Genomic DNA, 26,602 nt, shown 5'->3' with positions numbered 1-26,602 from the left:
GTAGAAGACGCCTAGCTACCATGACTCTGATGTATCACGAGGAATTTTTGTGCCTGAGCAAAAGATATGACCCGAGAAGATATTTTTAAAAAACTTTTAACCACGATTCATATAAAATAAAATGTTACTATAATGTCACAGAAAAAGTTCACTCGATTAGATCCTGTCGTTGACTTTGAATCAGCTACTGCCCCAGGATCAGCAAACGAAGATGTCGACTTTGATTTGTTTTTTATGTGCTAAGAACCCTAACTACTAGTAAGACCTGTAGCGCAAGGGTTTTCTATTTTAACAAAAATTATTACAGATGGAAAGAGCAGAAATTTTGAAAAATTTTGACTACTTGATTCATATTGGAATGGATTCTCAAAATAATATTATCACTAGATGAAAGAGTCGTTATCGCCAGCCTGAATTTGTTTTTGTTTAAAAGGGCAATCGATCGTCGAACTGCCCGGATACTTTTGTGTGGGTGAGGGGTGTGTGTGCATTCAAGCATTCAAGCATTGGAGCATTAGTTTTTTGAAAACTGGATTGAGCAATATCGCAATGAATTGAAGAAGACAGACTTGGAGGCTCCGTTGCAGTGCAGAACATTTGGTCCAAGACGTTTGACTTATTCTTTGAAATAATGAGAAAAATGAGCAGTCTTAGACACTCAAGCATATAGTTAAATATCTGCGAGTTAACTTTACAGAAATCTTACGAGTTTGTGCTAAGAAAAGCTTCTTTTACTGCAAATAGACAGGTATTTGTAAGTACAGGGTACACCTACTCTAAGGTCCTTAATAGAAGGGGAGTCTTGATAGTTGGGGGGTCAGAAATTTTTCAAAAAATAAATAAGCGGGGGGGTCCTATTAAGAGGGGGGGGGTCGGAAATGTGAAAAATCTGAAAAATCACGTGATGATTCTTTTTTGGGATCAAATGAGATTTTCTTCTGAATACAATCGATAGAAAATGACAATTATCACCATGTAATAATGCATTGTTATATTACTAAAATGAACAGGCTAATTATTATTGTGTACATCAGCCAGGCCTATGTACATTTTTTCGGATAAAATAAGGGATATGAATGATTGCATATAAAAATTAATAAGCGGGGGGGGGGGCGGGTTCAAATAAGCTCCGGTGGGGTCAGAAAAAAATCGAAAAATTAATAAGCGTCCCCCCCCATTCTATTAAGGACCTTAGAGTACAACCATAGCCCATTTTTCGTGCTTTCACAATTTTCGATAATGTTTATTAATAAAAAACTTTCATATAGTATTACTCTACCTATATAAATTTTTCATCATTTCTTATCTATACAGTCATGAACTCTTATACAGCTTGTCACAGCCTTTTTAATTTCGTTAGTAGAAAACAGTAAGCGGTGTTACTGCCGGTTCGTTGTGTACAGTAGTACAAAACTTTGGCTCACCTAGAGTGAAGTTAATAATAATAGAGTTAATAAACTAAATGTGGAAGTTCACGAAGGGAGTTAATAAAAATCGGTGGAAGTTCACGAAGGGCCTAGGCATCCCGTGCGGTAGTGTAGAAGAGTGAATATGCAATTATAACGCCTAGTTTTCTTTCGAAAATATAACACTCCCGGATGATGGCTGGATGATTTATATCAGATAACATAAATCTTAAAATGTTTCTTTGTTTAATTAACGAAAGCTTCATAGGGAGTAAATCAGGGGGTAGGCTTCTTTAGGGGTAGAGCGGTGGAGGGGAATGGTCGTGTTTCATTGTAAAACAAAATGGAAAACAATATGGGAGTACATTCTAAAATATAACACCAAGTCAGTGGAACAAGCAATTGAAAAGAACAATGGGATAAGGAAAGTGATCAACCAAAGAGAAGGAAACAAAATACTGATACCAGAAATAAAGGAGCAGGTGGTACCGTAACAACAAACCAGAAAAGAATCGTAGAATGATGTGTAGAGGTCTATCAAGTGTTGTGTTCGAGCAATGGAACAGAAGTTATTGAAAAATTTCATAATGCAAAGCCCTTGTTGAAGTAACAGAAATTTTTTTTCTTACCTTTTTATCACTTAAGTACTTACTTTTTTGGAATAAAGACAAGGTTTAAATCTGAAAAACAGTGCTTTAAAATGATACATTGAACAAAAAACGTGCTAATAAAACAATAAATCAATAACATATACAATCATAAAATGCATATGTACATTTTGTACAGTCATTCCTCAAAGCCATAGCGTTTACATTTTTACCTCAATGTAAGCAGCATTGGCGTAAAATACTTCCGCAGGAAATTTATGTATTAAATGAGATTCTAAGATATAATTCGGTCTAAACCAATTCTATTTTTGCAAAAAATAGTTCGGTTTACGAAAAATAAGAAATTAAAGTGCAGCTCAAGACTGAAGTTCGAGAATTTTTCTATTTAAAACTGAGCCTCGTTCGTTTCTTGGTATTGTTGTTGCTGCAGCTCCATTTGTTCGATTTCTTTCATTTGCTGATATTCATCGAATCTGAAGTGAATTCTTCCGTCTTCTCGATCTTCTTCACCACTGTCAGAATCCTCCCCACTCTGCGATGCGATACCAGATTCTGCACGGGACCCAGCACGATAGTCAGCCGACTTTCCCTTGAAACCTTTTAGAGAATCTGGTGAAACCTCTCCACTAAAAAGATTGTCAAGATCTACCTTCTTCATTTCCTCTTGATGCTTCTTCATGGCAATCTCTGCAAGCATTCCAAGCCCTGATGGTTCATTTCTGATTCAAAACAGGAAATGAAACATTGATCAGTTGATTAACAAAAGTAAATTCGCACATTTCAAGATAAAAGATTGGATTCTTCTATCAACTTTATACTGCATACAAAAAATCGATAATGCACATATTCTTTTTCAGTTGATGAGATTTCCACGGCTTAAGATTAATAGCACAAATGCAGGATATCCATATTCAACATGCCAATAGTTCCGAAGTATGCCAAGAAAATTAATTGAGACAAGTAGAAGGTTTCAGAGGTACTCTTTCTTGCTGGATTTTATTGCAAAATAGGCAGATAAAGCAAAGGATAGTAGTTATTCCCTCTAAAACAAAGACTAATAGAGCGTGGAGAAGATCTAGCTAGTTCTGTAGCTTAGTAGCAACATTTCTCGTTAACCAGGTGCTGACCAATTGAAGGAGTTTGCACAAGCGCTTACTGAAGTGCAACAGAGGCCAACAACACATCAAACAAATGTGATTTAAATGGAAAATTTGACAAATAATTTAACAAAGTATGACACAAAATGAATCTAATCTTATCGTTTGACAAGCTTTAGAATTAGGGGTAAGAAAAATTTTTTCTGAAGGTGCAACTCACGGTTCATCTGCAGGTGCTACTTTATTTGTTTGAACCATTGGTTGCTAAAAAATATAAAGATTAAGTGAGAAAAAAGAGACAAAAATAAACCTTGAGTGAACATAGTGATACCTTGACACTTGATTTGGTTTTTAGTTTGAAACAAAGGGAAGTGTTGTAATATAAGTTTAGAATAAATATCGTTGCTCTTTTGTTCTTAATATTATCATGCTGTCCGTAGTCGATATTGGTTTTAAAGCACGCTTAGCTTCATATTGTTGTGTTAAAGTAACTGATTGATGGATCTATTGTTTAGCTCAGTTGGAGTTGGGAGAGGCGTGCTCAAGTTGGAGAGTAGTTGGTGATCGAGTAGTTTGAAGTGAAGTTTTCAAGTTGTTTAAAGTTGTCAAGATCGTTCGTTGTCAAGAATGGAATTTATTATAATAATAACTTGTAAATAGTATATATATATATATCGTGTTTATTTCATTGTGGATTTTGCTACCATACACCGACCATCCTTAAAAAGCACAACAGAAGGCAAAATTATTGTGATGCGTTTGATTATAACGGAAATTGTGCCTGTTTGGAAAGGATGTTATCTAAATTAAAAACCTTTTCAATATGTACTTCCTGTGTCAAATCAAACGGATAGAGGGAAATTATTTTCACAACCTACCTCTCTTGTTAGGATGCAATAAATTAGTAATATCGAGAAGCACTGCAACGATAAAAAAGGAAAGAATTTACAAGTTGGCTTCTTTTATTAATTTGCAGATGTCCTTGGTACCAGAGTCTCCATTATTTAGTCTCAGAAATAAAGTTGTAAATTGCTCATTCTTTTCCACCGCAGCTGCCTAGAATACTTTTTCCTCGGATTTATGAGGCTGTGGTATTCAAGGTAGTATACAGATTGGGATGAAATTTAGAAACACTCTATTTTATCACTATACTCAACTGTATCCTTAATTCCATTAAAAAAGCTAGAATTTAGAAAACAAAGGAGAAAATATTTTACTGATAAAGGGAAAGGACAGATAAAGCTTGACAGCGGTGTCCCTGGAGAACGGTTATCCGATTCTAATATTCATACAATAAGTAAAACATTTTTACGGAATGGAAATATGGGCGACTATAAATCTGTGGCAAGCTCTCCTAACACATCTTGCTTAAACGAAACTTTTAACAACTGTGAAAAATGACCCTACCTGTAAAATGTTGCACAGGGAAAATAGATACTGAGCACCATATTGACCAGTCTGCACCGCTCGTGCGCCAAATACCGCGGCAAACAAGCAGAACACTGTTGTAAACATGTTCTTTAAGCACTTTTCCCTTTTGAAAAGATAGTTTTGTTATAATTAACAAAAACACAGAGTAAGAATTACACTGATAAACACACATCACACACCACATAGGCAAATATTCCAGAATTAGTTTTGCAAAATTTTACTATAATTTTACTTACTGTAACAAAATGCCGTTTTCTATGCTGTTTGCGTGATAAATTGTTACCAAAAGAAGGACGACACTTCCCTGAATGAAACAAATTATAAATGCACAATATGAGAGGCATTCTAAAATTAGAATATGAGCCAAAATCTCAAGCGTAAAATATGGAATATGAATGAGAACATCGAGCTTAGAAAAGTCAACGAAATAAAGGCAAATACCATAGCCAGTGTACAGACAGAGCCTGAGTAGCCCCAGACCGTGGTGCCATTGAACAAGATCCAGCACCTGAAGTGAAAAAATTAACTTGATCTGAATTTTTTGTGGCATAATTTTGAATCTAGGGTTTGGATTCTAGAGAAAATGTTTTGTACTCATAAAATTGAGCTTGTCTGTAAAAACCGACATATTTATAAATCAGCTGATGTTAATGCTCTAAGAGGTGACAGTCGCAAAGTATCATTGTTTCAATAAAAGCTTGCTGTTTAAAACCATGAATAGATTTTAAAGCATCAAAAAAATGTTTATAAATCAATCTATTTCTTTAAAATTATGCCTTTTGACAATTGAAAATTTGATTCACTTGCTCCATTTGAGTTAGAAACCAATTCTATCCTAGCAAAATGAAATCTGAAATAGGCCGTCCAAAATCAACATGGGAAATTTCTTTAAGCAAAAAACATCTTTGTTTAAGGAAACGTACATTCTTTCGTTTGTTATCCTCTTGAAATTCAAACCAGTCACTGTCAGCGTCACTAAAAACGGGATCCCTGTAAAATATCAAGTTAACTGCATTTATGGTTGACTGCATCGATAGTGGTATAGGTAAAGCAAGCACCATATCTCCATAACTGTTTATAATAATCGATAAAAAAACTTTAACAATTACGACAAGATTCCGGCAAAAATAATCAAAATAGTTTGATATAAACAAAACTTTTGAAAAACATTTAAAATCAAAATCCAGCAAAGTGTTTACTACATACCATAGCCCATCGCAAGATATATTTTGTAACTATTGTATTTCCTTGAATCAAAAATTGGTGAAATTCTACTCTGAAGAAACAGCGTGTAGATGAATAACCAAAAAAACACCGTTTGCAGAAAGTAGTAGAAAAGAAACGCCATAAAAAAACAGCTGCCCTGTGAAGAAGAACGTTTCATTTGATCAATAAATAATTTTTTTTGGCAAGACATCAGATCTGTCTGTAAACATAGGCTGATAAGACGAATGGTTTTGATTTCATCTAACAAAACACTGAAAAGCTCCATTGAACTGAAAGAACTGCTGACAAAAGTGAAGCAACTGCAGTGCAAAGTTTTAATGTAATTAAAGAAAAAAATGATTAGTAAGCAAGACCAAAATCGTCATTTTGTTACAGTGGTATAGTTTCCCTGCAATTATAAAGCTATTACTGATTGGTGCTACTTTTACTCTTCAAAACCTGAAGGCTCTGATCACTGATAAAAATTAAACAATTATCAAAAAAGAGTTTAAAACTAATGCCTTGATTTCATTCGGTAGCGATTTACCATAAGAAAAGATTTAAACGAATTAAGTGAAATATTCGCTTATGACTTCAAGGGCAAAAGACTTTCGTATGGTCGAAATTATGATAACGCGAATTTCAATAAGTTATTTATGTACCGGGCTTGCTTGCATATGAAATGTGACAGATGAGAAAACCATTTCCGTAATGAGCACATTGAGGACAACATGCATTTGAATAATCCTTCCCGAGTCGTAATCCCTAAAATAATGCAAATTAAAATTTAAACATGCATCTCAGTCAAATTTAAACATGCATCTCAGTCAAATTTAAACATGCATCTCAGTCAAATTTAAACATGCATCTCAGTCAAATTCAAACATGCATCTCAGTTGTATACTAAAATCATCGTAATCATCACTGTTTTATAAATGGTCTAGCCATTGTAAAGAGAAGGACGACCACTTTTTTGCTTTTCACGTTTTCAACCATAGTTTCTAGAATCGCTATTACATTCTTGTCTTTTGCAAAAGGGAAGGTATTATCATCCAAGGGTCGAGAGAGCGGGGGCTGAAGGGGCTTGAGCCCCCCTCCCTCCACAAATTTTTAAAGACTCGCAAATTTTGAAAAAATATTTTGAGTGTTTCTTTGTTAGTTATAATGGTGAAAATTAAACCCCCCCCCCCCCTTGACACACACACATTTTGAAATCAAAGCAGGTATACATAGGAAGCGGGTTAAGGAAAAGACCTTTTGCTTTCAGACACGGTCTAAGGCCTTGGAGATGTCGCTAGAGAATACTCTTTTTGAGAGCAGCAGACCAAACATGAGCGTAACCTTGAACGGCAGATCTCAGCAGACAAAACCATACCATCGCACTGAAAGAAGTTTCATGTTTCAAGAGAGTTATAAAGTTGTTCGGTTATAATTTTTTTCATTGTGAGAGTATGGTTTGGCATTTTGTGATAGCTGGCGGTACCAGATTTGTCCACTTTTTGAGGCCAGATTCGAATACTATACAGTACTGGGATTTATTTCTGATTTACGTTAACGTGTGTTATGTATTGAAGGAGTCACATTTACGAAACAGGACATTTACGAGACATTAATGCAAAAACTTACTTGTCTATTAGAATTGTCATGAAATATGGAATCCAGTTGTCTTTGAAGGTCAAGAAGATAAGTGTTCCAATCAGGGTTAGAACCACAAGTATTAATGATATCAAGCAGTTGTTCCCAAGTTTGAAAGCAATTTTCGGTTTTGGTGGAGGCTGTAAAAGCAGCAAAGTAAGATTTTCATCACCAGCGTTTTTACAATGTGCAAGCATCATAACTTTAACAAATCACGGCAAAACCAGAATTTTTTAAATGATTTGCCAAAAATTCCCGCTGCGGGAACAATGAAAATTTAGAATCGATTGATAATTTAAAATTTTTAAAAGTGTAAACAGAAAAACCCGTTTTGGTCGAATTCTTCATATGATGGCACTGCATTATATAATCGTAACTTGCAAAAAGTGAAAAGAACTCTGGGGCAGCTCTGCAAGAAAATCGCTTTTTATACAAACAGCGTGTGGTTTGGTTAGAAACTTGCAGCAAATTTGTGTCTTTGCTCTACAATTAAATTTTTAAAGTGCAGAAAACGAAGTGAAGAGCTGAGCTTGATATTTGCTATGTAAAACACGAATGGACTCACAAAATAAGGTCTATCTCTTCCCAGCACCGCTACAATGCCATAGGGCCAACATTTGCAAACTGTGTGTGTTTTGTTTGTTAATGCAAGCGTACAGCCATGAGGAGACCAAGTTGTTCCACTGGAAATAAAAATCAATGTGTGTCAAATTTGTGTTTATTTGCATTCAGGATATGGAAAAGTGAAAAATAATTAGCAACTTAATACGATAGTGACTTTCTTTGCTGAATGTACATCCTGGATGGTATCATTTTGTCACAAACGTTCAATTCTGATTGATTCTATTGAAAGAATGATGTTTTTTATCTAAGGTTTGTACTGCCCAAACTAACTTTTTTATTCGCATTGTGAGCTTTGCTTTGGCTGAACAAATTGTTCCCGATGGGAAACTGCCGCAACTTTTATACTTCTCATAAAAATGCAATTACCCTAGGACATCATAAGTAATATGAAAATGGTGTGCACGTATGAACACATGATGTTTTATAGGCACGACAGATTAACCTTCCCTGGTCAGAATCAATCCCGGGTTTCTAAACTTCTCCAAGAGGACCCTGCGTATTTGCACATTTAAACTTTAATTTTATTGTACGTATCACTATTGGCTAGGTATCTCTTTTCGCAGCCTTCAGATCTAATACATTAAATAGATAGAAGCAGTTATTAAACGATCAAACAGTCAACATACAAGGCGTCTATATTCCAATGTATGCACTGTTTTTCTTCACGGTCATTCTAGGAAATCAACAAAAGATGACATGAATATGACAATCCTATGACAATTTAGTGAAACGGTTTCATTACAGTTACAGTAAAAATTGTCAAACTGTGCATAATTTTCAAAAAGTTCTTAAACGTCACAATGTAGCATTTTATGAAAAAGCCGAGAGTTTAAATGAGCAGGATGTAATCATTCACTATTTGATACTATAAAAAACAAAAAAACTATTTATTGAATAAATATTGAATTGAATAAATGGTCATTCTTACAATGGTATGTTCAAATGTGAACTCGACTGGCTTCGGCAATGAGACATTGCACTGGGGATATTGGACACAAGCCATCATTCTTGATATTGGAATAAACTTTGTTCGATCCGCTTCAAATATCCTGCAAGTCAAGCAAATCCGTTAGCAAATCCGTTAGCAAATCTGTTAGCAAATCCGTTAGCAAATCTGTTAGCAAATCTGTTAGCACATCCGTTAGCAAATCCGTTACCAAATCCGTTAGCAAATCCGTTTGCAAATTTGTTAGAAAATCTGTTAATACAAACTTGAAATGCTTTGCTAATTTAAACATAAAATTTCATAGACCAGAAAAATGACTAGCTTTTTCAACAAACCTCGCCAGGTACTTGGTATGAAGTTCTGGATCTGAAGTGTAACTCAATGGATTATACAACATGCATGTAACAGAAACTCCTGTGGAAAAATCAGTAAAGAAAAGTAAGAAATAAAATCGACTTCAAATTTCTTGAATCGAAGAAGCCATTTTGTAACTTCAAACGTTCTCTTGCTTTTGAATTTGATAAAATGCACCGGAATACATAGCTACAACAATTTTACCTTAAAAACAGCAGCTTTTGAGATAGATGATAACATGAAAAATGAGAAGCTATTTCAGCTATTACCCTAAAGTTCTATGAAAAATAAATAATTATCGCCAGCACAAAATTAAGAAAAGTAGAAGTGTGTACTTGGCTCTAAAGCGACCCATGTCGCATTGAATCCTCGCATGACATATCTGCTATCCGACCTAAACACAACCAGCATATAGCGACCAGAAGATCGCACTGCAACAGGAAGACCATCACTACCACAGTACTGAGCAATTAGCCGATTATTTTCCGTTGTTCCATCATATATCCTCACGTTGTCGTAAGCACATTTTCGATCTTTTTCAAGTTGGAAGTACGTAAAATTAATGTACACATCCCTCAGTTCATCAACCTCAATCAAATATTCGCACATAGTGTTCAAAGGGTAATAATTTGGAAAAAGAGGCGATGAAAAGTGACCTCGATTTCCAATGAATCGCTGTCGTTTGCAAGGTTTTCCTAAAACATAAAAAATTTCATTTAGTAACTTGGGTAATGTGGGCCAAAGTGAGACAAGGAGCAAAATGAAACAGCCGTAGTCCTAACTTAAATTATTAGTTTCCATTTGATTTGATTTATTCCATTAAAGTATAAAACGGGGAGTATCTCTGAATATGTGCTTACAGCTTGCAGACGGTTTTTATGGTAACGATACGAAGATCTATTGCTACTCCGACTTCTCGGATTCAGCAAGGAATGAGCCGCCATTTTTGTCCTGTTTGTAAGTGAAGAAAATTTTACGATTTTGTGATCATTTTAAAATATGTAAGTTAAGATATATTTTTTTTAACCAAGTTAACGTAAAAACGATATTTTTCCATTTTAGAATAGTAAAAGGTTCAAGTGTTGTTAGCAAATTTTGATTTTTCTTCCTCGTCTGTGGCATAAAATGTGACACTGCAGAAAGCGAAATAAGCCTAAAATTGCTGTAGAAAAGTTATATGATATTTCTTTTAATTAAAGCGTTTGAAACTACTTTGCCTAGTTTAAAGTTACTTTGCCTAATGCAAAGGAAGAGTGCGCCATGTTTCGAAGCAAAATGTGTAGAGAGAGTTTCCTGGTGCTAAGATACCTCACATCCAATTTTTCCTTCAAAAGAATTCAGTGTAAACATACAGCGAAAGAAAAATGCAAAGAAAGTACTATTGGCTATGACAATTGCAAAGATTCACATGGATTTCGAGTTGTACTGCACTGGAGTGAAATGGGCCTAAATGTAGCACGCGGAAAGAAAGAAAAAACTGGAAGAAAAAAACTGATACATGAAAGAAAAAACTGATGGAAGAAAAAACTGATACATGAAAACACGAATATTTTGCGACCAGAGCAGAGGAGACACAAGTACCTTCCAAGTAGCCAAGAAGTGAAGGTTTTGAGGAGCAGAAAAAAATTTTAGCGAGTGATATTCATATGAACACAGGACCAACAAAGTTTCCATGTACAGTTTGCAAGCGAGCTGTAGCCTCAGCCCACAGAGCCCTCATGTGTGCTAGATGCAATAAATTCTGCCACATCGGATCAAAATGTGGAAACATTGCAGTTTATCTTTAAAAAGAGCTTAAATATACTTTGGGATGTTTGGTATGTCTGGATAAAACCTGAATGAAGGAATAAACAGAAACGAAGTGAACACTAATGAGCAGTGTTTCTTAAGAGGGCTTACGAACTGTTTTAAAGAGGGCAATTCTTTTCTCAAAGCTGCCCATGTAAATGTAAATAGTTTATTAACATCGACCAAAATGCATGAGATAAAGCTAATCCTATGCAGCACCAAAATATATATCTTAGGCATAACTGAGACTAAATTGCATGAACAAATTGAGGATAGCGAACTAGAAATTCAAGGCTATAAATTCTTCCGGCAGGACAGGGAAGTAAACAGTGGAGGAGAATGTTTGCTTTGTTTCAGTGAACAACTAGAACTTGTGGAGAAAAACCAAAGTAAGGAGCACGATAACATCGAGGCAATTTGGGCTGACTTCAAGTTGCATTTACAAAAAGCTTCCATTTCTTTAATGTATAGACCACTTGATGATAGAGGTTCCTTCGCACTTTTCGAAAAACACATAGAACATTTTAAAAAGAAAAGAAGAACATGTTAATAATGGGCGATTTAAATAGTGATCTACTTGACAAAACAAACAGAAATGGGAAAAGGCTCAATAAAGTATTGATAAGCCAGCACCTCCAAAACGTCATAAAAGATCCTACTAGAATTACAGAAAACACAAAAACCTTGACAGATGTACTTCTAATCAGTCATCCAGATAAGGTTAAAAGATCAGGTGTATTTGACGTGGGTATCGCCGATCAAAGAATGATATATTTCATACGATATCAAGGGGAAAAGGTTGTTTCATACGATATCTCCTGTCTTAAAAATGGTAATGAACAATAAAGTTTGCAACAGAGAAGTTCAGGGAAATGATACAGACAGTCCCCTGGTATACACGCAACGTTTTCAATGAAACTGGTATAATCTATGGATGGTAGAGAAATCATATAAAGATGTGACTAAAAAATATTTACCAAAGAGAAAGGCAAAGAGCGGGCCTAAATCCCTTCCTGGAATGGATGGCAAGATACGAAAGTTAATGAATCATCGGTATAGCTTATCAAAAAGGGCAAACAGAACCCAAGATATGCAGGTCAGGGAAGAATACAAAAAGAAAAGGAAAAGAGCTAACTAAGAACTGAAAAGAGCAGAGGCAAAATATTGGGAAAAAAAGCTTGCAGACCCAGATAAAGGAGGTTCTGATTTCTGGAGAATAGTATAAGAGCTAACAGGCACAAAAAGATCCGAGAAAAAGAAAATAGGTCCAGTGCGAAACAGGAGATGTATTGACAAATGATCAGCAAATAGCAGAGTGCTTCAACAAATTCTTTGTGAATGTAGGAGAATAATTAGCAAATGTATTTGAGAAAGACGATGTCGAGCAAGTCCAATATGAATTTTGGATTTGTCAGTCATGACCAAACAATAACGTTTGAACTAGGCTACTTTTGATTACATAGTTGGAAAATTTCAAACTGGTTTTAACTTTTGAATTGTAAAAGTGATATTCTATTTGTATATTAAGTGTCCCCAAATAGCAAGTATGCTAAATTTATTTGACACAGAAAAAATGTAATGAATGAATGAATGAATGAATGAATGAATGAATGAATGAATGAATGAATGAATGAATGAATGAATGAATGAATGAATGAATGAATGAATGAATGAATGAATGAATGAATGAATGAATGAATGAATGAATGAATGAATGAATGAATGAATGAATGAATGAATGAATGAATGAATGAATGAATGAATGAATGAATGAATGAATGAATGAATGAATGAATGAATGAATGAATGAATGAATGAATGAATGAATGAATGAATGAATGAATGAATGAATGAATGAATGAATGAATGAATGAATGAATGAATGAATGAATGAATGAATGAATGAATGAATGAATGAATGAATGAATGAATGAATGAATGAATGAATGAATGAATGAATGAATGAATGAATGAATGAATGAGGAGAAACATCAACGGAGTCCTTGTTATTTATCAGAGGTATGGAGAAATGCGATAAGTGATGGAAAGACTGAGAGTTTTGTTCATTGACTGCAGCAAGGCTCGACTCAATGGACCATCAGATCCTACAAAAACTGAAAGAAATCAGAGTTGAGGAATGACCTTCCTACGGAGTCCCACAAAGTTCGCTTTATGGCCCTTGGTATGTATGCATGTATGTGTGTATGTATGTATGTAGGAAATATGAAATTGCTTCAAGTACCCTTCAAAAAAACTGAATTACAAGATGTTGTTTTTATTTCTGAACGTTGCTTTCTACTGTTTTTACAGTGCTAGTTATGTCAAGTATGGGTGTGGGCTCTTTCTAAACTTGATGACCAGAATACAAATCTTTGAGGATGAACTGTGAAATTAAATGCCATGTAAATGTATAAAATAAGATCATGTATATTCCGATCATATTATTCATTTATTTATTATTTTGAAAAATAATGTTTAGCATGAGATTGTTCGGTGAGATCAACGCGGAGAACATCACCCAAATCTTTTGCCACTCTTTTCCCAGCTGCTTGGAGTTTGTCCGCTTGGAGCAAATCGTGCTAATCGCTTTCAGCGAAACTTCCCGTTTATGACCATAGTCATCGAGCCATGTGACTCTTTCTCATGCGATGTCACGAGAAAATAGAACATGACCTTTTTACATGTGTCGTCGCAAGGGTAATTCAATTTAGACGCAAGTCCCGTTGCCCTTTAGACTACAAATAATGTACACAACCTACCACTCCAGTCGATTTCGGTGACCTTTGTGGACATGGTCACATTAGGGCTCTGGGTTGTTGTGACGTTTGTAGAATTTCCGAACGAGGTTGCTGTAGATTGGGCAGTTGTTGGCGGTTGAGTTGAAGGCGGTGGAGTGGCCCATTGCTCAAATGCAACTGCAAAAAGATGCAAGAAGATGCAAAAGATAGTAATCTTAGATATGTGAACAATAAGACCAATAAGAAAATGACACCAACCAAAAGTTAAGTAAATAGAAGCCCAAAAAAGTTTCATCCTGAATCATTGCAAAAGTAAATATCAAACAATGCTATCGAGAAAGAACACGACTATTTTCAAAGTATAGAAACAGCAAACAGCGTGAAATAGGCAGCGAAAAAGAAGCCTTTCCATCAGTTTAGTTAGTATCTTGTATTAGTAGAGCTACTCTCATAATTGTATAACTAATTATTGCTTTTGGTAGAACATTGATAACAATGAGCTTACCGGTACTTTCCCCAACAAACTGAACATCAACTTTGTCCGTTATTGTTGTCCAAAATTGTTCATTGCTGTAGTTGGAATGACAGTGATTCGGGAATGTCATTTTCTTCACATCCGTGCATCGAAAATCATACATTTCCAACGCTAAGTAAAGCATGAGAACGGTTACTAGCTTCGAAGCTGTCTTCTAAAAAGTATCACGCGCACCATTATGCAAATAAATTGATCAGATTTTCCTTTTATCTGCCATTCGTATAATCCTTATTATATTCAACATAAAAACAATGCTTTGTTCTTTGAAGTTTTTGAACATTCTACTGCCTACTTGTACATCGGATAAGAACGGATTTTTTTTATAACAGGCTTTCAATTCTCTCTGCTCAAATACTTCAAATCAACATTTGAATTCAGAAAAGATAAGCGATGTGCCTGGTCTCAAGCAATATTGGCATCTCTTTTTGCAAATCTGAAGAATTTGACAGTTGAATAATAATTAAGCTCGAGTTTGGAAATGTCACTTGGACATATCAGGTTTCCAGGAACAATATTGATTATATTTGCTGCTCTTACCTAGTTTATTTTTAGAAACATGCACGGTGTAGAACGATTGAATGGTTTCCTTAAAATGATAAGAGTACACATTTTTTGCCAGTTGGTAGATCGTCCTCATTTTTTGGGCAAGATCGTCGATTGGGTTGTCAGAGTCCTGAAAAATTATTGGCAAATGAATATTTCTTAGCAGTAACGCAGGTAAGCTAGAACGGGAATTGAAGCCATAAATGAAGCATTGTCACTACCTTTAGCGTCTCTTTATCAGTAAAAGAAAGCATCAAATGTTATCCAATTCAAGCGGACTCATTCAAGAGAGACTGAATTCGGTACGAAATGATAAGATTATAAAACTGAATAACACAAACTGAATAACACAAACTGAATAACACAAACCTCTTCTGATACACGACTTAACTCGTCCGCTATCTTTCCAAACAAAAGGGTCTCTGTATCAATAAATATTGACTGCATCGGAATTTCCTGCAAAGATTAAGTAGAAATGAAATCTAGGCAAGTCATCTTTTTATGTCAATTTAATCTTTAATGCTTTATAATCATAAATGTGCTTGGATGTAGTTAAAAGTGTTCTGGATTAAAATAAGATCTAATAATCGTTCAGTACATAGATTATGGAAAATAGCGGACAATAGGGGGCGAGATGGACGGCAAATGTCCAATAGCTTTTAAGTAAAAGGGCAATTTAATTGCAAAAAGCACAATGCAACCACTAATTGGACGCCCCAGCAATTACATCAATATTTCCTGCATACGGCTGAAAAATTAAGTTTCATGTATTAAATCTACATAAGGTTGACTGATTAGCAAAAGAGCGCTATTTTGTCATTTTTATTAGCACCGTTGGTCCTTTATCTATATCTTGGAATTTAAGTATTTACTCCATAACAATACCATGAAGAAGGAATTTATTGGGGGGGGGGGGGAGTTCCCAAATACGCGCCCGATCCAAATTATGGAACGACCATTAGGGCTCTCAAGGAAGAGTGTTTTCGCTTTAGGTATGTCACAAAAAGCTGATTTTCAGCATAAAGTTTCAATGTGGGGACGAAAGAAAGCGAGTCAGGCAACATAACCAATTTGATTATTTTTCTACATTCATTTGAAATCCCATCAAGCTTTATTCGTTGTTGCCTTGTTTTTAACTTACATGCTTATGAGACAGGTACATTTTAAAAGGCACATTGAAAACGAATCGAAATGAAAAGGCTCTAAGCATTACTTTATGTTGTCTTGTAAAAACTAGACACTCGTAGGAAATGGGACCAAAGCGGTTTCAGAAATCTTCTTAGCTGCCAGAAATAATGGGACCTTTCCTAGACAAAAAACTGCTTGAATATTGTTCTCCAAGAAGCTGAGTTTCTTTTTTTAACAGATTCGGAGCTTATAAAGAACAAGTCGAGGAAGTAATTAGAATGCTTCATAGAATAAATTTTCCGAGCTCGTAGAGAAAATGGTAATGGAAAATTTTCCTAAAAGACTCCTGTAAACGTATTGTACTCCTGAAAATAAATAGTAAAGTTTCCGCACTTATTATAGATGATTCATCTTTTAGGGTTTAAATAATATAGGTTTATGCTCTTTAAAGTTAAGTTTTTCTCAAGCAAGGCTGTAAATCCGAAACGGAAAACTCTTTTAAACCAGAAATGACTGACAAAATTGTGCAAATAGAAAAGTAAGAAACAAGCAAAGAAGCAATAAATGGTTCTTGTCTAAGCAGGGTAGCAAAAGAGAAAGAGTTCCTACTTTTGGACATTGACATTTGTGAGAGCCGACAAGATTGTAACATCTCTCGGATTCTTTACATTTATGTTTGTCTTTTCCAAGAGAGCATTCATCGACATCTGCAATCAAATCATATAGCAATCTTTATAAGCATACATAGAGGCACTTGCTATTCAGACAGATTTTCTTAGTTACATTTACTTTTGCCAATATGCAATAATATTCTTCTCAAGTAAGGATCTTTGGGCTTCTCGTTCTTTGGTATCTGCTAAGAAAGCAAGGTTTGCTTTGCTTCAATGCTCATAGAATGTGGTTTATGCACGCGGTTCACGGTTTTTGTATATTATATTTTAAAAATCATAAGACACTTCGTTATTCACATAACCAGCTTACCATGGCAATAGAAACCATCTCCTTTAAAAAGATCCTTGATGCAATCGCATCTGTAGCTGCCTTGGTTATTGGTGCACACTGCAAATTGGTGACAACTATGAGTACCAAGCTGGCATTCGTCTGCATCTAAGTAAATAGAGCATGGAAAGAATAAAGTGGAGTTTGGAAAAACTGTCATTTAAAAAAATTATCGAGCTGCTTTGAATCAGGGAAACGAGATGATAACATGGCTTGAAAGGAAAATAAAAGTGAGAAGAACCTTGACAGAGGCGACCATTTCCTAGCCATCCTTGATTGCAAGTGCATTTAAAGGATCCTTTGGTGTTTGTGCAAGTGGCCATTCTGTTGCAGTTGTGTGTCCCTTCACTGCATTCGTCAATGTCTGCAAAATATCAAATCGCTAATTGCCTGACTGTTGAAAAGAAAAAAGATACGCGAGGAAGCAATTCATAAGGTATTCGTCTGACACTGTTCAAAGTTCATCAGATGATGGCAATCGATAATGGGAGCGGCGATTATCAACCCTATCATGTAGTTCAACAGCGCAAGTGGATAATGCAAAATCTTTTTTGCTTTGTCATAAAAATATTCAAAAATATGCAAATGTTACACATCGCTTTTTTATTACATAAAAATCGTGCTCAAGAGCAGGCAACGTTTCTTTTTTGTCCAACTATCGGAAAACATATGGAATATGGCACTCCTAAAAAAGGAGATCAAGAAAATTAACACGCCAAATACTATTCTATCTTTACAGATGGTAACAATAGGTTTTTCAAAAGAAATCATACCGGTGCATGATTTGCCATCGCCAGCAAAGCCAGCCTTGCATAAGCATCTGTAAAATGGCTCCAGATTTAAACAGTCAGCGTCGACATGACAGGGGCTTGATTGGCACTCGTTGATATCTGAAAATTAGATAGTGGTACAAAGCAAGACAGTTTTAGAAAATAAATCTTGAGACAAAACGTGATTAAAATGTTACAGATTACACTATAGTCATAGCCATCTCCATGAAACCTATTGTTATAGAAATATCGACGATAAAGTGCGATTAATAATGAAGCATTCCCCTGCTCGTTACTGAACTAACGGACTCACCTTCGAAGTAATAGCCATCTCCATGAAACACATTGTTATAGAAATATCGACGATAAAGTGAGATTAATAATGAAGCATTCCCCTGCTCGTTACTGAACTAACGGACTCACCTTCGAAGTAATAGCCATCTCCATGAAACACATTGTTATAGAAATATCGACGATAAAGTGCGATTAATAATGAAGCATTCCCCTGCTCGTTACTGAACTAACGTACTCACCTTCGAAGTAATAGCCATCTCCATGAAACACATTGTTATAGAAATATCGACGATAAAGTGCGATTAATAATGAAGCATTCCCCTGCTCGTTACTGAACTAACGGACTCACCTTCGAAGTAATAGCCATCTCCATGAAACACATTGTTACAGAAATATCGACGATAAAGTGCGATTAATAATGAAGCATTCCCCTGCTCGTTACTGAACTAACGGACGCACCTTCGAAGTAATAGCCATCTCCATGAAACACATTGTTATAGAAATATCGACGATAAAGTGCGATTAATAATGAAGCATTCCCCTGCTCGTTACTGAACTAACGGACTCACCTTCGAAGTAATAGCCATCTCCATGAAACACATTGTTACAGAAATATCGACGATAAAGTGCGATTAATAATGAAGCATTCCCCTGCTCGTTACTGAATTAACGGACGCACCTTCGAAGTAATAGCCATCTCCATGAAACACATTGTTACAGAAATATCGACGATAGAGTGCGATTAAAAATGAAGCATTCCCCGGCTCGTTACTGAACTAACGGACTCACCTTCACAGTAGTAGCCATCTCCGTGATACCCACTGTTGCAAGTGCACGTAAAACTTCCGGCCGGATTATTATCACAACTTGCGAAACGGCTGCAGTTGTGTGTTCCTTGAGAGCATTCGTCAATTTCTGCGAGAAAGATGAATTATCATTTCAATCAATGTAGCATTGTGTAAATATATGAACTTTAATGCTACTTCGCAAGGAATGGTGAATAACATAAACGCTATTTAGTAAAGTGGTTAGCTTTTCGCAGGTTGATAAGAATTAAAAACTGTACCCAAGCAAAGTGCACCGAGGCCTGTTAAACTGCTATAGCCAGTGATGCAGTGGCATTTGTATGCTGCAAATCTGTCTGTGCATTTAGCATAAGTTTTGTCGCAGATGTTCCAGCTTGGATATTGGCATTCATCAATTTCTAGAATGTAAAATATCATCCATTCATGCAAATAATATCACAAAATTTAACGCAATTGAAGCAATCGATTAGGTATTCAAGATCCAATAGTATTTGTGAGGGACAAGAAATAATTGTCACGGAGGTACCTATCTCTCGCAAGAAAATAGTTTTTGTTACTATTTATCGCAGCCCGAGTCAGGATAGAAGGCAATTTGCATTGTTTTTAGATAGGCTACAATCTATTGTTAGTAAACTAAAAACAGAAACCCACATGCATTGATATTAACAGGACACTTCAATTGCATATCGTCCCATTGGGGGCATGGGGACACTGCACAGCCTGAGGGAAATGATTTAGATGAACCCATCGAAACTGATAATTTATATCAATTAATTGACGAACCTACGAATATAAGAGGAGACAGTATGTCCTGCATTTTCCTTATAATAACAGATGAACCTGCCTTTTCTGTTGAAACTGGTGTAAACCCAGAGTAAAGATAATATAGTTAGCAAATAAATTTAGTACCAGAATGAAAATATAATAGTTTGATTATTAAAAACACGACGTTTCGGGCATGTACTCGTTATCAAGATATGATTGAAATCGAGCACAGGCTCGAAACGTCGTTTTTTTAATAATCAAACTATTATATTTTCATTCTGGTACTAATTTTATTTGCTAACTATATTATCGTTATTCTGGATGAAGTACCACACGCAACGTACATATTTAATTGGTGTAAACCCAACCTTAAATAGCTTCTGTCAACACCAAATTGTATATTGGAAACTAAATATAGCCACTCCTTTTCTACCCCATATAAAAGAACTGTCTTGGATTATTCCAAGGCTGATATTATAAATATAAGAAATATATTACGTAATGTAAATTTGCATCTTTGCTTCCATGGCTTGGGTACTAGCGAAATGGCAGATAAATCGTACGAAATATTGAAATCGACTATTACTGATAACATACCTAATAAAATAATACAGTTTAACGATAAAGACCCTCCCTAGAAATCTCATGAAGTGAAAAGTGCAATGAAGTGAAAGCAGAGTGATGAAAAAAAGTTTTTGCAAAGAGGTCGAAGGGTGGAGGACTGGGAAAGTGTGAAGGAAGTTCCTAAATTAACTTCAAAATTAATTGCTGATGCTAAAGAGAACTACTATAAGAAATAAAAACAGAAAACTCTCGGCTCCTTATACCGATATTAAAGCGTTTAGTCATCACTAAACAGGCTGTTCGGTAACAACAAAACAGCCTAACATTCCCCCGATACTTGAAAATGGGCTTTTATCGTCAATTTTGAAACTAAAGCAAATATGCTGAATGATTACTTTGTAGGACAGTGTTGTTCAGTAAAAACATCGTGTAGTATATGAAAACTTGCACAGAATTTTGTTACGACCCTGCAGTATCTTGATGTTAATAGGGAGAAAGTGTAGAAACTCATTCAAGCCCTTGATTGAGTTTCATCTCATGGGTGTGACGAAGTTTCTGTTACTATGATTAAGATCTTTGATGATGCAATCGTTGAACCTTTGTGTGTGATCTTTGAAAAGTGCATAGAGACCAGTATCTAACCTTCTTCTTGGAAGAAAACAAATATTGTTCCATTTCATAAAAAGGGTACTCGGCAATACAAAACAAATTATCATCTCATCTCCTTGCTTTCTAATTTTTCCAAAATTTTTAAAAAGCTGTTGTTTGATGCAATCTGCAGTCATTGAATGAGAATCAATTCATAATGCCTAACCCATCTGGCTTCCGAACTGGAGACTCGACTATAATATAAATCAGTTGTTGTTTGTCACTCACAAGATCTATTGTGCGTTTGATGATACTCCGAGCAAAGAAACACGAGCAGTATTTCTTGCTCTATCAAAGGCATGAAGGATTTATCCACAAACTTGGATGTAAGGGAGTATCTGGTAATATGCTTGCTCTGATTCGCAATTTTTTTATGAATCGGAATGTAAGGATGTTGTTGCAGGAGTACCTAAAGGATCTGTATTAGGTCCTCTATTTTTTCTCATCTAAATAAATAATCTTAGTGACAACTTCAATAGTGATATCAGGCTATTTGTGGATGGTACTTCTTTCTGTTCGGTGATTGAAAGCGAGATTGCTGAAGCGAAAGAATTAAACTGAGATCTTAAGAAAATACTACTTTGGTTGGGTTGATGTGTGCACCTTTCAGTTCTCGATATTGATTGTTAACCTTGGTGCCGAGCACGGTGGCGATGAATTGTCTGCTCCTGGAATGTCCCTCTCTTACAACTATTATTGGAATAGTTTAAATTGAATTGTAAGTGCCATACATAGCGGGTCGTGGCTAACATAGATTAAAATCAACAATTAGACAAAAATTGATTGATGGTGAGACATTTTTTCAAAAAAAAATACCTCGTTGACCATATAACTCAAAACGAAGGCATTTCTTTGTCTGCCATTGAATTGGAATCACTCTGAAGTATCTCGCAAATATTACATGCTTTAGTTTATTGTAAAACACATCATCGTTGCTGTTTGCTCCTTTATTACCAATGAAAACCTATAACACCAAAGAACAAAATCGATATATGAATTGAATAACAAGAGTGGTTTTTCTAACATTTCGTGTCTTTACAAGGGCTCTATATATCGATTTAATAAAGGCAAACAAGGAGTAATTCGACCGTTTGAAAAGAACGCTATCTTTTCTACAAAACGACAATTTAATTCTTATCGTGAAATCACATACCTGACCGGGTCCAGAGCCACTACCATCCTCTGTGACACTTTTCCAAAGGGAGCGATCGTTCGAATATTCAAGTCGAAATTCCTTTGTATATTGCAGAATAGGTTCCCTTCCAACGCCTTGTGTCGCGATCATTGTTATGTTTGAAGAAGTACCTAAATCAACCTAGCAATAAAGCCAAGTTACGTCAGAATGATTTTACCATATTTTACTTTATCAATAATTTATCTCTAAAAATATTCTCACCTCATTACACCCAAACGCATCAATGACATGGAAACGAAACAAGCAGGGCAACTTACTTCTAAAACGTCGTTAGTGGAGTCAGTCGGAGCGCACCATGCGGTGTTGCCTGTCCCTTTATAATGAAGACGAGCTGATGCTGCTTTGTAATTTCCTACCTCGCGAGTTGCATTCATTTTAGAGTCGGGGATCTTAGAATAGGCTTGGTCCGGACTGACACCATTATTTTCTTGAATGGAAATCCCAATCGGAACGAAAGAATCTTGAAGCAAAGCAGAAATGTCTCAATGCCTTTGATAAGCATTTTTGGGTAAAGCTTACAATAAAGTTTCATTTCAAGTCATAATCAAAACTTATGTGGTATTATTTCTTATTCAATTTGCCAGCATAAACAGGGTTAGAGTTTGATTTTTTTGAATACTTAGACATTGAAATTTATTCCAGGCCTTTCAATTTATTTTTAGGAAATTGCAACCAACAATTGTGAGAACTTTCAGTGTTTTCCCACTTTCAGCTCTTGAATTAATCAAATAGGTCAAAGGGTGTTTGGGCTTAGAACGGTAAAATACAAAAAAAAGAAACGTTGCAAAACGGTCGATAAATATTTCATTGCAATTGTTAATCAGGAAAAAGAACTGATAAGTACAAATACTCTGCGGAAACATCTCGTACAACTCGCACAAACCCAAGAACTGTGCACAAGAACTGTGTTGGAACACAAATTTGAAGGAATGCTAAAGAAAGAAGTTGATGTCTTCCCCACTAGATGATGAAGACAATAAACACTAAGCAATAGACTCAGATGGATATCGTGGATATCGGTGATATTTCATGAATTCATTCACTGAACGTACCATTAAGCAAAAGAAGGAATTAGAATATATATATACAGTCAACTATACCGTAATTAGACATTTTCAAGCTAAATAATTCGGAATCCTTTGTGGTAATCTCACTCTGCTACTCTTGTAGGAAATACCTGAAAATTTCCCTTCCCTTACAAGATGTTTGAAACTAAATAAGAAAAATCTTAAAAGAACTGTAATAATGCAATAAAATCTAATAGAAACATGCGATGTCTGTTAAAGAAAGGAAATATTATGAAAGCGTCTAGCAATACCGTTGCATCCTTGTGGCCATGTTTTATTGGTGAATCGATGATATGCACGACAAAGGCACAAGTAGGAGCCAGAGCCAGTGTCTTCTGCACATTGCGCGTAGGGAGGGCAATTGTTTGTTGAACAAGATTTATCTGAAATGTCAATCAGTCCATATTCATAACACAAATACACTTCAGACAAATTCTAAACGGTAACACCTTATTTCTATAACTATCAAGACTCAAGGTAGTGCTTGTATTACACTTCTCGAGAATGATACCGTTGATACCGTCAAAAAATGCAGATTCATTTTCCTCGCCACTGACAGAAATTTTTAACACGATTGTAGTAGACACTGTTTTCCCGGATGATCTGAAACTTGCTGACGTATTTTCACTTTATAAGAAAGGCATTTGAACGCATTATTAACAACAAGTCTTTCGATTACTTTGGCTCGTTTTTATCTCTTTTGGGTGGTTATCGAAAAGAGTATAACATGCAGCATGTTTTGATAAAAAGGAACTAGCTGGAGCAATCCTGATGGACCTTTCTAATGCATTCGATTGTATAAATCACGATCTATTGATCGCAAAATTAGCTGCGTATGGTCTTGGCTTGGATGCGCTTAAGCTCGCCAAAAGCTATTTATCGAAGAGAAAGCAAAGAGTCAAAATAAACGGTTCATACAGTAGTTGGAGGTATATTACAATAGGGTTACAGCAAGGATCATTTCTAGGACCGTTTCTATCCAAGGTTTTCACTAACCATATTTTCCTCTTTGTAAATATGTAATATTAACAATTTGTAACTATGCCAACGACACCACTATCTACGCATGCAGTTCAGATCTCAATACTTTAATCAATAGAACAGAAATAGACAGCTCAATACTTGCGAAATGGTTTTGAGAGAATTACATGAGACTTAACGAAGATAAATGCCACCTTCTTATATTTGGTAACAAATGCAAGGACACAGTAGTTACCATTGGTGACTCCACAATTAAATAAAGTGATTACGAAAAACTTGTGGGAGTCGCCTTTGATAAAATATTAAGTTTCACGAAACATGTCTAAGATTTATGCAAAAAGGCAAACCAAAAATTGCATGCACTTGCCCGACTCTATAACTATACAGACCCTGGCGAATTAAAACTACTGTTTGTTTTAAATGTTTTAAAATTTCTGTTCAATAATTCATCAAATTGCTGTTCAATTGCTATCCACTTGTATGGATGTTCCATAATAGAATGACCAATTCCAAGTTAAACAAGATTTATAAAAAAGCATCGCGAATTGCAAGCAAGAAAATGACTTCGTAAATACTTCCCTGAACGACTGATCAACGCAATCTGCAGTGGCTCATGATAGAGATTTTCAAAACAAAGAACAAGCTCAACAAAATGTTTATGAAAGATATTTGTCAGAAAAATATCTATTACAGTTTGCGCAATCTAGATAATTTGCAACTACCAAAATTAAGGACAACAATTTAAGGTAAATGGTAAAGATTCAGTATAAAGGCTGAATTCTATGGTTTTCACTCCAAAGTATTTTTAAATAAAGGTAACACGATACAACAAGTTGAAATGAGAAAAAAACAGTGGAATGGTAATTCATGCAACTGCATAGCCGTTATTAACGATTCAGAGGTTTAGATTAATTTACTTTAAATTTTGTCAATTTTCCATTGTAAATTTGACTTCTTCTTTAGTTTAGTCTAATGAAAGAGTCCAAATATTCTGACTTTTTTACTTTTTTTAGCTATTACAAATAGACAAGCCAACTTTAAATAAATTGATGATAATAATTTTTACGGTTGGTAGGCTGTAAAACACTGAAAAACTACTACAGCGAATAATTATTTAAGGTGGCTCGAAAAATGAAGAAATACACCACAGTCAGCCCTTCCTTCTCTCAATTTGACTCGAAATTATACCAAATTGCATCAAATAAAAGATAAATCTAAGAACTTACATCGCTGCGAGGCGCACACTTTAACTGCGATGACCTAAAAACGAAAGAGAATCGATAAATACCTCCGCTCCATTAACGACAATTTTGCCTCTTCACAAAAAAAGAGCATCTGACTAAAACATAAAGTGGCAAAAAATACAGAATTTACTTACAGCGATAACAAACAGAAGTTTCATTTTTGCGTGATTCTGAAAAAACATAGCGATGTCGAGTTGCTGAAGGAAATCGAATATTAATAAATCATAACAAAAATTCTACGAAAGTTAACTTGAATGGTGATTTAAGAAACACCAATCACTCAGCAGTTTCCTGAATAGACATGACATTAACGAATGTGAGAACCTGCGCATTCGACAAATCCGATTCAAAGCACCATGACAACAGGCTCAAACAATTTCTTAAAAAAAAGCTGCAGGCAAGCCACCAATATTCGTGGTAAAGCCAATTTTAATGGAAAAGCCAAGTTTAACGACAAAGCATTTATTATTGTCTAACACAATTTCTACCTTTTCCAGAATATTTTCAATTGTTCGTTCATTGTACTGCAGAAGATAAATGTCTTAGCGAAGCAGAACAGCTAGTGACCAGAGTCCAGAAAAGTCCTCAACCTTCCTCCGGTTAAATTTCACCCCGTTAAAACTTTTCTCTAATTTTTAGGCAATCACCTTTGACAGGACGTGGCTAGGTAGTGACCACGGTATAAGGGGTGCAAAATGCAATAAATCGAGACAGTTATTTGTTTGGGTCAATGGTAATTATCGCATACGATAAGACTTTGCTAGAATACCAATCACATTACAGCTTAAGAATAATATTTCTATTTAAAATGTCGAATAAATGTCGAGAAATTTTTGAAACCATGGAACACGAACAGTATTCTCTTTGCAGATGTATTTTCTGGCGGTAAAAAGGCGTGACCTAAAAATGTTACGTCTGTTCGCGCCACCAATTGACTCTGCAACAGATTCAACGTGTGTTTTGAAAGCGCAAAAGAAATAAATGCAAAATAAGTTGTCTCAATTAGTTTTAAAATTCTATTTTGCCAAAACTTTCCTCCAAACTTCAATTGGTTCTCAAACCATCCTTCGGTCAATGACCGTTTGACCGGTGCATTGCCTGCAGCCTTACCCTATTGACTGTAAGTAGAACCTTACACAGAATACCCACGATCTGAAATGTCCCCCCTGAAAATGTGACATTAGTTATGATCATAAGCAACTTTGCAAATACCATATTACTAGCTACGTG

General features: G+C 35.4%; 1 protein-coding gene across 1 annotated transcript; it reads right to left on the bottom strand.

Moving 5' to 3' along the window:
• Positions 1-675: 675 nt before the first annotated feature.
• On the bottom strand, positions 676-26,515 carry LOC135685925 (uncharacterized). Its single transcript, XM_065202024.2, has 31 exons — positions 25,507-26,515; positions 25,355-25,388; positions 23,399-23,530; positions 22,338-22,540; positions 22,039-22,200; positions 21,702-21,849; positions 19,169-19,306; positions 18,892-19,017; positions 17,812-17,928; positions 17,280-17,402; positions 17,021-17,146; positions 16,649-16,746; positions 15,281-15,367; positions 14,906-15,041; positions 14,339-14,479; positions 13,855-14,010; positions 9,643-10,002; positions 9,289-9,367; positions 8,936-9,056; positions 8,634-8,680; positions 7,949-8,066; positions 7,375-7,523; positions 6,411-6,513; positions 5,749-5,905; positions 5,466-5,532; positions 4,984-5,050; positions 4,779-4,846; positions 4,519-4,645; positions 3,990-4,031; positions 3,332-3,375; positions 676-2,733 (listed from the first exon to the last, which is right to left on the bottom strand). The coding sequence occupies exons 1-31, from the start codon at positions 25,552-25,554 to the stop codon at positions 2,400-2,402; spliced, it is 3,858 nt and encodes a 1,285-aa protein (XP_065058096.2). The 5' UTR covers positions 25,555-26,515; the 3' UTR covers positions 676-2,399.
• Positions 26,516-26,602: the final 87 nt, after the last annotated feature.

This window comes from Rhopilema esculentum, chromosome 6, assembly GCF_057945365.1.
Source record: "Rhopilema esculentum isolate cy_ngs chromosome 6, ASM5794536v1, whole genome shotgun sequence".
NCBI lineage: Eukaryota > Metazoa > Cnidaria > Scyphozoa > Rhizostomeae > Rhizostomatidae > Rhopilema > Rhopilema esculentum.
Note: the sequence above shows the minus strand (reverse complement) of the source record. Positions and strands in the feature narration are given on the sequence as shown.

What these genes read in the sequence shown, in the direction of transcription:
- LOC135685925 (XM_065202024.2), bottom strand. Translation starts at nt 25,554, where the DNA reads ATGTTTTTTCAGAATCACGCAAAAATGAAACTTCTGTTTGTTATCGCT. An exon ending in CATACCAAGTACCTGGCGAG is followed by an intron (nt 9,057 to 9,288) that starts GTTTGTTGAAAA and finishes CTTGACTTGCAG; the next exon opens with GATATTTGAAGCGGATCGAA. An exon ending in GAAGAGATAGACCTTATTTT is followed by an intron (nt 7,524 to 7,948) that starts GTGAGTCCATTC and finishes CTGCTTTTACAG; the next exon opens with CCTCCACCAAAACCGAAAAT.